This window comes from Salvia hispanica, chromosome 1, assembly GCF_023119035.1.
Source record: "Salvia hispanica cultivar TCC Black 2014 chromosome 1, UniMelb_Shisp_WGS_1.0, whole genome shotgun sequence".
Classification (NCBI taxonomy): Eukaryota; Viridiplantae; Streptophyta; class Magnoliopsida; order Lamiales; family Lamiaceae; genus Salvia; species Salvia hispanica.
In genome coordinates, this window is record NC_062965.1 from 15,326,059 (window position 1) to 15,337,673 (window position 11,615).

Here is an 11,615-nt window from a genome sequence, read left to right on the forward strand (position 1 = left end):
GTCTATTGTATCGATCTGAGATATTTGTTTGTTGCATTTGCCAACAGTGTACGTAAGGAATAGGAGATGATGGTGTGAGAGTTGAGACATTGTTTTTTTGTTCAATTAATGAAGATCCTAAAATTTGGGATCTCATCCTCGTACTGGCATCAACACAAGTAGTGATTAATTAAATATTTCCTATCGAAAAATCAAAGTCAACCCCATCATCAAAAGCTTTCTTTTGAATTTTTTGAATTTTTTTTTAATGGAATCATTTAACACCCCAAACTTATTAAAAAAATAGAAATATTTTGAATTTGAATAACGAGGTTAGAAATTTCTTTGTACAATTAAGTTTAGAAAAACTAAAGTAATTTTAGTTAGTTGATTTTCTTTAAATTAGAAAAAAAAAGTAAGATAAATTATGTAGTTCTATATATACTGTGCTAAATTATAAGTTATAAATTATAAACCACTAGTGTTAAGCACGGGCCAAACGATTTACGAATAATGATCTTAAATAAGAAGGAATAAATTAAAAGAACAGAATAACATTGACGTTTATGAAAAAAAATGTGATAATTTAATATGTATAAATAACATTATAACAATTAATAATATTACAAAGAATAAAAAAAAGGAAAACGCACTCCTTCTAACTGGTACTGTTACCACCCGTGCTATGCACTGGACAAAAGATTTTCAAAAACTGACGATATATTAATAACTACATATATTAAAATAAAGAATATAGAGAAAATAATACATAAATATTTTTACGGATGAGAATATCCATGTATATAAAAAATATTCATATCATTATTAAGAACAAAAAAAAATGTACTTCCCTCAAGATACTGTAAATGAACCATCTCATATTCGGCATATAATTTTATACAATTTGAATAAATAGTATGAGTATAGCAATATTAAATAAAAGAAATAACAAAATAGGAGATGAGTGGATGGAATATAATAATATATACAAATAAAGAAAAATATAAAGCAGAAACCAAAAGATGAAATAAAATCAGATAATTTGAACATAAAAGAGTTCATGATTTCACTTGATTAACAAAACACAGTTATTCATAACTGAAAAAAAAAACTTACAAAAACAAACAATCCAGTAAATCATAAATTTTAAAAAAATTAAAAATTATAATTGTTTTAAAGATAAAAAGAGGAACAAACATACTTTAATATAACTATAAAAAATAACATGACAAAAAAAAAAAGCCCAATATAGTTAACATACATGGCCCAATAATTCTTAAAAATAGATCCCTAAAACAGGAGGATCCCGATATAGTTTACAATTATCTCAATATAGTTAACAATTCTTAAAAATAGAGCGATATTGAGTTCAAAAATATTATCCCAAATTTACATACAATGCTGATCCAATATTTGTTCCACAATATCCCACATTAAATTACTAAAAGATAACAACAAAAAAAATAACATGAAATATCTAAAATTCTTTGAAATGGCCCAATCAAAATCGCCCTCACATTTGAAAAGCCCAACATCAAACATATTACAAAACCAACCGATTTAATCCAAAATATTGCACTTAACATTAACTAATTACAAATGATCTCATTAATTAAACAACTTTATGATCAAATAACATATTTTAAGAAAATATGTAGTATATACTTTCTTCTGCATTTTCACACGGCGACGAAACCCTAGATCTGCACCCACCAAATCGGAGAAAAAGTCGCCATAGACTGCGTCTACGACCACACCCACCAAAATCGGCGACGCGTTATCTTCTAATCGGTTCTGCCATCGCAAATCAGGGCTAGAGCACAAAACTTACACACTCCAGCGACAACGGAAGCGTTTCACAAATTTTAGGTAAAATCGAAACAGAGTTCATAAATTTGAAAAACTATAACAAATCGTCAATATTTATCAACTTTTTAATTATTTCACTAATTATTTTACATGTATGGAGCGAAAATGGATTGCTATCGACGATTCAAGGTAAAGAGGATGAACAAACGGCTTCTCAAACAACAGATCCAACAACAGATCACAAAGGAGGTCCAAAAACCTACAAAAATTAGGGCGAAATGTTCTGGTCGAAAAAAAAGTAAGATAAATTAGTTGATTTTCTTTAAATTAGAAAAAAAATAAGATAAATTATGTACTTCTGTATATACTGTACTAAATTATAAGATTATAAACCATTTGTTAAAATAAATGAATGACCAGATACCAATCTCAATTCTTAGTTACCCATACAAAAAATGATAGTTTTAAAAAGCTTATTTGCACATAAATACACGACTTTCAATACTATTTTTTTGGTTTTTTTTTTCTCAAAATTGACATATTAGCATCTACATGGTGAAATGTGGTATATCAACTTGACATATTATCAGCCTACAAATACTCGAACTTTGGGCATTTTCTGAATTTTCCTCTTTAACTTTTTTAAAAAAAATTCAATCACATGAAATCTAAGATTTTCTAATATTTTTTCCATAAATCAATTTCATTAAAATTGAAATATTTTGTGAATAATCTAATTTAACGCTTTTTTTAAATTGTATTTTTATTTTTATTTTTTAGACGTTAAATCTCTTTCTTGAATTAAACTTGACTATGTCAAATGTCTTGATCTATTAACAAATTTTAAGAGATTGTAAATTGAGATATTTGTAATTTTATCTTTCAAATTGCATTTAGTTGGGATGATGATTATTTTTATTTTTATATATCAATTATTAAAGCTTAAATTTTATGATTTTAACATGATTATGCAATAATATGGAGATAAATTTTATTTTAATTATATAATGTATGTGATTTTAAAAAATTTGATGAAATTGTACTTTCTAAATATCTCACTCTCTTTAAGCATCAATATATATAAATTAATATTCATGCATAAATTTTAAAAAAACTATTGGACATAGAATGATTTTAGTAAAACACCTATCATTAGGGCAAAAATAAGAAAATCATAAAAGTTTGGGGGATATTATAGAAGTTCTCAAACTTTGAGGAAAAATCTTAAAAACCTTGGAAGTTCGTGTATTTATAGACAAATTATTTTCTTCTAGTTAAATGACGTCGTTTTCATACTCGCCGCCTTTCACCACGCTCACACTTCTACGAACATATCAACTTCAATTTAGAGAAAATTATTCTATGAAGAAAATCTTAAAACTTCAAATTCATGTTTTTAGATTCAAAAATTAAAATTTAGAAAAAATCAGAAAATACTGAAAGTTTGTGTATTTTATTCAAAAATTCTTTTAAAATTTGAAATGTGCTTTTTACAAGAAATGGATTAATATAATAGAAGTAAAAGAACACAGTCTCTTATCACCTGGCACTGTTCCTTTGTTGAGTGTGTGACTAAACTTGTTTAATTAATACCGCGAAGCATGAATTAATTAATTAATTAGGGCAAAGTCGGATCCATGGTAATCAGGGATATTAAAAGGAACTACTATCATGCATCTTTTTGCCGTAAGTAGTATTGTCTATATTTGGAAAAATACACAAACAGAAAAACATTAAGATAACATGGCTTCTACTCAACAAAATAAATTAATACAAATATAAAATTTCAAGTTGATTGTTACGTGCGAGCAAGTAGTTAGGAAAAAATTAAATTAAATTAAATTATACGTGAAAATTTAATATCTTACTAGTTTATACCCAAATTGGGATTCTGATTCTGCCATTAGGGATAAATAAACAAATACCTCATTCTCTATTCTTTTCCTGAGTTTATTTTAGAAAATTATGTAATATCTAAACTTTTTATCACTGAAAATATATTTATAAAACTATTTAGTGATGTTAGAATATTATTTACCAAGAAATTATGATTTTTTTTTTAATAAAAAAATTGGAAGTGTAGAAATCGTAGAATTTGAACTAATTAATACGATTATGCGTGCGTGATCATGTGTGTATTTTAATACTAGAAATTAATAATATTAATACATGTGAGTACCGAGTGCAAATAAACTGCTATTAAAATAAATAGTAATGGTAGAGCTTATTATGACTAACCACCTCTCTCTATCGAATGGACTACCTAATTCATGATAATTCTACATGATCTTATGCATACACATAAATGTAGATAGAATCATAGAATCACTCTTCTGACTTGCTTATGTAAAATAATACTCCTTTCATCCGTCATTAGGAGTCCCATTTCTTGACGACACGTGTTTTAAGAAATGTTAAGAAACATGAGTAGAAAAAGTTAGTGACACATAGATCTCACTTGTATGTAATAGTATTAGTTTTAAATGAAATATGAGAGTTAGTTAGTGGAATGTGATACTCTATTACCATTTATATATAGTAAAAATGGACAAGCCTCCTATTTGCAAAAGGACTAAAATGGAAAATGCAACTCCTATTCGCGAACGGGGAGAGAGTAATGGATACTTCCTCCATTTTGTATATGCCCCATGTTAAAAAAAGACGAAGTTAAATTCTTATCATATTTTTTTACCTTTATTCATTGCATTTAAAATGAGCAATTAAAAGTTGACATCGTAGACAAAGAGAAAATCATAAATTTGACATAATTATTACTTCGGTTATGTAAATAGATAGAAAATTGTAAGGAGTAAAAATTGGCTCTATAAAATAAAGGCGAAAGTTTAGGGTTTTCTTCATCCTCACAAATCACAATAATAATGTCGAGTTCCATTTGCAGAGCTCTCTTCATCCTCTCATTGCTCTACTTCTCCTCAGTCTCTGCTTTCGCAGAAAATGAAGGTCTTTTCATGAAGATGTACAAAAACTTTTGCCCTCCTCAAGCTGAAGACATGATCAAAGAGCAAGTCCAGCTTCTCTGCAATCGCCACAAAAGCACTGCTTTCTCGTGGCTCTTCGATGATTGCTTTGTCGAGGTACTCACAAATTAAACAACTTTCTAAATCTTCAACTCTATATTCGATTTCAATTGCATAGAGATTTAATTTGATGACCGATCTCTCCTTTTGTGTTGATCCCAGTCACGTGATGCATCATCGCGTTTGCTTGACTCACCGAGGAGGGTGATGTTCGAGAACATCAAAAACGTTCAAGAGAGAGATTGTCCCGGTGTCGTCTCCTGCTCTGATATTCTCATGCTTTCTGCCATCGTCGCTGTAAGGATTTCTTATTTGTCTCATGCAAAAAATCCTATGTGTCTGAATTGATTTCGTGAAGCGTACATGTGTATAAATTAAAAGACATGACTGACTAAGTATCGCTTAAATAGTCGAACGTTCTGTCTATATATATAGTATTCATCGTTAGGCATTTCATACATAATTTTCCCAATTTTGAACGTATGGGATAATTGAGTAAAATGTTGAAGTTTTAATATAATTGACCATTTTAAAAAATTACGAGATTGATTTAACTTTATGACTTATATCGGGCAATTTTTGCCATTTCATATATAAGTAGAAAAATTGTCTTTTTGAGTATCTGATCATAGGAAAATGAATCAATCTTACTTTATATAGTAGTACTAATTTGTCTTGGAATTATATGACAAACAGATCTAAAATGTGTATCTGTATCATGTTTTGTTTTTTATCTTTCCTACCACAGAACGAGAGCCTGAAAGTCGTCCTTGACCGCTTGGCCAGCATCGGGATCAACACGGCCGGTGGCGTCGCCCTACTCGCCTCCCACAGCGCGGGGCGCACCTACTGCATGAAGCTAGCGCACCGCCTCTACCCGGACCGGGTGGAGCAAAGGTGCCCCCACCGGATCCCCGAAGCCGTACAATACGTGAGGAACGACCGCGGCGCGCCCATGAAGCTTGACAACAACTACTACAGGAACATTCTCGACAACAAGGGCTTGATCATCGTCGACCGCCTCCTCGCGACCGACGAGAGGACCAAGCCCTATGTCGAGAAGATGGCGATGAGCCAAGACTACTTTTTCATGGAATTTGCTCGAGCCATCGCCCTTCTCGCCGAGAACAACCCTCTCACCGGCATCCAACACGAGATCCAAGAGTGGTGCGATCTTCGTTGAGTGATGATCACCTCTTCTTGTTTGGGATGTTTTTGGAAAATAAGGATGGTGGCAATGTAATTATGTTTGATTTTGTGTGGGTGTGTTTTTTTAAATGACGTTCTCTCTATACATCGATATGGAACATTTGTTTGTTTCATTTGCTACCTGTGTATGTAAGGAAAAGGAGGTGTTGGTATTTGTTTGTTTCATTTGTTACATGTGTATGTAAGAGTTTCGAGTCTAATAAAACTTCAGTGGTTCGAACATATTAAAGCTGATCATATATAATTGCATAAAAATAATTTCTGTTCCTTTTTCTTCTCTAATTTTGAAACTCTAATTGACTTATACATGTGGCAATCTGTCCAGACCTTTGAAAGTTTAATCAGAGTCGAATAAAAATTTAGTGAGATTATTTAATTATTTCTTATTTATTTCTTTCATTAATGAGACATCTAATGTATGTGATGAGTCTGCAGTTATTATAAGTCGCTTCCTTATCTCTTATATTCCTATATATCTAGTCTGTTTTTGCTTTATACGAATTTAAAAAATATCCAATTTTATAATTTTCCATTTCATTCTTACAAGTTACAACCACAACCACCTCCAATATTATGATATGAGATTTGATGTCTCATTTTTTTTACCGTGTATGTTTTGCCTCAAAATTAGTTATTTTAATTCATGTAATATACTACGTATATTATAAAAAAAAAAAGTATTACTCCATTTATTTGAAAAAATAAGAATTTGAAAATACTATAAACTTCCATACACAAAAAATAGAAAGTTAATACTACTAATACTGCTTAACAAAACACTTCTGAGTATATAGGTCTCATTAAACAAAGGATTGCAATTTTTTCGTTTTCTTTATTAATTTTACATTAAAATTCATATTATCCATTAATGTTTGTTTGGTGGATGGAGTGAATATATATTACTCCACTTTAGAATTCATCAACTTTTATCTAATAAATGTGACAATATATAATTTCGGATGAACAATTATACAGTATGTCATAATTCGTGCAATGTTTTATTGATTGTACAAAATTCCACTAAATCGTATTTCCGCCACTAAATCATGGAGTATCAACTCATCATGGAGTACTAATTTTAAATTAAAAAAATCCAAAAAATGAACCACTAAATCTAATTTGCAATTTTCACATTATCTTGATTTTGAAATGCACAAAAAATATGCTCATATTACACGGTATGCCAATAAAATTTAAAAGTGAATTACATTAATGGCACATGGACTTTGGAATTTAAATATTTACAGTCTCTAGAAAATACTGTATATCATATATTAGGTAACTTTACATTTTTTTTAACGATTTTCGAATCGAATTGTCTCGCAACTACTTGGGGAAAATTTTGAACTTTAAAAATATCTTTTCCTCCGATCCCTGGCATTGCATTTAATCCCATCTCAATTCTTCATGACCATTTCAAAAAATTGTATACTATTTTTTAAAATTCGAATTGTGCTTTACAATAATAAAATGACACAGTCGCTCATCATCTAGCGCATTGTTCCATTGTTGAATGTGTGACTAGAATTGTTTAATATTAATACAACAAAGCAAACCAATTGAATTCTTAAACTAATTATTAGTTAATCATTTTCGGGATCCATGGAAAACAGGAAAATGAAAAGTATAATGTCTATATTTTCAAAAAGTAAATAAATAGATAAACATAATCACATGGCTTCTTCTCAACAAAATAAATTAATAGAATAAAGTTTCAAGTTGACATTTATTGTTTCGTGTGAGCAAGTAATTAGGAATTTTTTTTTAAAATCACAAGTTTATATATAAAATTGGAATTTTGATTCTTCCGTGGATTATATATAGAGTTTGTTAGAAACTTTTGGTTAAGAGATAGCAAACTCTCATGTAATCGAATGTAAAATTAAATCAAGAACTACTACATAAAACAACTAAATTAAATTACAACTATTCTAATTTAAAAGTTTATTAGCTAGGGGCAATTTGATCAGAAAAAGTGTAAAGCAATCTCAAAAGTGCAAAGTCTAAATCCAGAAACTTCCAAAATTCAAAATCCAAATCTGCTGGATCGGCTTTAATCCACACAAATCCGATCAAATAAGATTAATTGGATTCCACCAAATACGGATTCAAAACCCTTATGATCAAACCAAAAAAAAAAATGCAACCTCAATCTATCACTTCCCGATAGCCATTTAAAACTAGCTAGCTAAAACTAAAATAAAATAAAATGATAATCTTCATCAATAAGAGCCATTCTCACATTGGTTGTGTATAAAATACTAAAATGATAGCGCCTTCATAAATAAAATGATTATTCTATAAAATACCTGAAAGAAAAAACAAATTGTACGTGAAGTGGCGCTAGCCTGTGATCCAGTTATCCTCATCTAAATTAATACGATATTTTATGAATAATGTAGAGTATAATTTATTAAGAAAACTATACCTTGATCTTCCGGTCCGTTCAAATCATAAACGTCCTTCTAAAATATTTTAATTTTATTAATTTTTTTACTTTACCAAAATGACATACTAAATCATTTGAATTTCATCTTAAAATTTGATTGCCATATCACAGTTAATTTGGAGAAACTTCCAATTTCAATAAAAATCGAACAAATCGAAAGTCTTCGTAGTTATATATATATAAATGATCATGTGCAAAACGTTCTTAAAAATGATCATAAAAAAACGTTATTGAAAATTATCAATGGTGTAAATTAGTTTTCAGCTATTGAGGAAAAATATTTCTACATGATCTGATACATATGTAAAACATATAAATATAGATTAGTAGTAGTAATATTTAGAGAATCATGCATTCACTCTTCGAGTTGCTTATGTAAAATAATACTATATGCTTTATTAATATAGCAATTTTTGTCACTCTCCATTTTGAAAATGCATGTCTCATGTACAAAAAAATAGTTAGATATGTGGTAATATTTTTTACCATTGTTCATAGCATTAAAATTGAGGAATCAAAGGTTTACATTGTACTACTAGATAAAGATAATTAAATTCTTAAAAAGTATAAGAAACATATAGAAAATTGTTATAAGATGGAGAAATAAATACTAGTAGTATTATTTAAAAAAAAACAGATTTAGACTTAGGGTTCTCTCGGTATTTAAAGAAGCAGTGCAGAGAGCATAATGCCTTGAGTTTGTAGGGTGAATTAAACACAATAATGTCTTCCATTAATAGAGCTCTCTTCTTCTTTACAGTGCTCTACTTTATCTCACTATTCGCTTTCGCAGAAAGCGAAGCAGCTGAGTTTTCTTACGGCTACCAAACAAGCACTTGCTCTTACGCTGAAGACATCATCAGAGAGCAACTCCAGCTTCTCCACATGCGACACAATACCACTTCCTTCTCCTGGCTCAGACACATCATCAATGAGTGCTTTGTTGAGGTATATACATGTAATTAATCCTCAACCCTAGAAATTATATATCTATTGATTTGATTTGATGATGGATTGTTTGTTATTGTTGTGTTTGATCCTAGTCGTCATGTGATGCATCGTTGTTGCTGGACTCAACGAGGAGGGTGATGGCCGAGAAGGAAGCAGACGGGAGCTCTGAGATGAGGAGTTTTAGGTACGTTGAGAACGTTATCAGGGAAGCTCTAGGGGGAGCTTGTCCCGAGCTACGCCCGTGAGGAACGACCGAGAGCTTGTTTGGATGGTTTGGCAAGAGTGAATTATGGGTACAATAAGGATGTTGGCATGTTTGATTTTGTGTGATGTGTGTAGTACAAGTCCATGTGGTTTCATTGTGAGACGACCGATGTGGGATATTTGTTTGTTTTATTTGCCAATTGTGTATGTACGGAATTGGTGGAGATGGTGTGTGATGAATGATTGTTTGTTGCTAGTCATATTGTTGGAAAGAAATCATAGCATTAATGTGATTTATTCTAATTGATCATTCTCCGTAAATAGAATAGGATCTCCTTGATTGTATTACCATATGTAAATTGGTTTTTTGCCTATAAAAGGCTGTAGACTCTGTAATTACAAAGTAAGCAATAATATTACAACAATTGATTCCCCAAATTCAATTCTTCATGGCGTCAGAGCAGGAGAAATTCTGGCTCAGAAATCTTTCATCATAGCCCCTGTTTTCATACCCAATTCTCGGCCAGCAAACTAAACCAAACAAAGTATCAATCCCAACCCTTATACTCAAAGATGTCAGACTCAGAGGAGGAGAAGGCAACAACCGAACCAACATCCAGACTAAGAACGACCAGGAACGTTACCGTGGCGTTCAAATTGAACGGGAAGAACTACCCGTTGTGGTCACGACTGATGAAGGTCGCGATAGGGAGTAGAAGGGGATACTCCCATATCACCGACGAACCACCCGAACCAGATAGCAAGGGATACCGCGAGTGGGAGGAGACCGATCTCGTGGTATTCTCATGGATCGTCGACAATATCGAAACCGATATTCTCGCTGATTTTGCCCATCACCAGACGTCCAAAGCGTTGTGGGACAACTTACAGATCACCTTCGAGAGCAAGGCTGATCCGTACCTCATATATGACCTGGAAGACAAGGTAATCTCAATTAGACAAGGGGATATGGATCTCGAAACGTATTACCGTCGAATCCACGGTTTGTGGGTAAGTGTCGATAGAACCCAAAAATCGCCGGTGACGTGCTGTGATAAAGGAGTTAGGCAGTTCCGGCAATTTTCGAGTGAAAAGCGATTGATAAAATTTCTCACTAGACTGAATGAGGAATTCGACGGGATCCGGCGGGACATACTCAAACTAGAACCATACCCCTTAGTCGAAGAAGCCTACGGATATGTGAAGAGGGAGGCGGCTCGACGGAAGATCATGCCACCGACATCCTCTTCACTCACCGGAGACCCCTCTAGCGCGGGAAGCGCCGATGCATCATCGGGGGAGATAGGTTACGGATTTGGAGCACAAAGAGATCGACCCAATAACCGGAATGGACAGCGACCGCCACCTGCCGGAGGAGCCAGCCACCACACCGGAGCAAAACCAGACAAGAGTAAACTATGGTGCTCCCACTGTGGGAAGAACAAACACACAAGGGAGAATTGCTTCCTACGGGTGGGATACCCGGAATGGTGGGACGAGAGGCAGAGGGCGCGGGCTCAGGCGAAGTTCGCCGCCGCCAACATCGCAGAAACGGGACAGCGACAGAACGCCCAAATCGCACAGCGAGAAGGGTCAATTGGCGACGGGAACAACACTCATCCCGAAATTAACGCCGGTGGTGGCGGCGGTAACAGCGGCGGCGGCGGAGGCGGTGGAATCCGGGTCGGAAATTTTGTGGAGAGAGCCGGAGCAGAGGAGGCGAAGAAATGGGGAGGCGGCGGTTTCTCAGGAGGTAACGGGTTTGGCTACCCACCAAGCCCTATTAATCCCTTCAAATTGCAATTTAGTCCTCCAAGTTTGCATAAATTCCATCAGAAACCCCATGTTAGATTTAAGCCCCCAGATTTATTGAAATATGATAAAACACCCACAAAAGTTGATAACTCTAGTCTGGCCCCAAAAAATGAGATTATTGTTACCCAAAATCGTTTTGCACCCTTGATAAATTTTCCGCT

General features: G+C 32.9%; 2 protein-coding genes across 2 annotated transcripts; both read left to right on the forward strand.

Moving 5' to 3' along the window:
- Positions 1–4,667: 4,667 nt before the first annotated feature.
- Positions 4,668–6,215, forward strand: LOC125187985 (peroxidase 42-like). The gene is made up of 3 exons (XM_048084692.1): positions 4,668–4,883; positions 4,989–5,161; positions 5,523–6,215. Exons 1-3 carry the CDS (start codon positions 4,668–4,670, stop codon positions 6,007–6,009), a joined length of 876 nt encoding a protein of 291 aa, XP_047940649.1. The 3' UTR covers positions 6,010–6,215.
- A 2,992-nt stretch (positions 6,216–9,207) lies between these two features.
- LOC125187994 (peroxidase 42-like) lies at positions 9,208–9,680 on the forward strand. The gene is made up of 2 exons (XM_048084706.1): positions 9,208–9,432; positions 9,528–9,680. The coding sequence occupies exons 1-2, from the start codon at positions 9,208–9,210 to the stop codon at positions 9,678–9,680; spliced, it is 378 nt and encodes a 125-aa protein (XP_047940663.1).
- Positions 9,681–11,615: the final 1,935 nt, after the last annotated feature.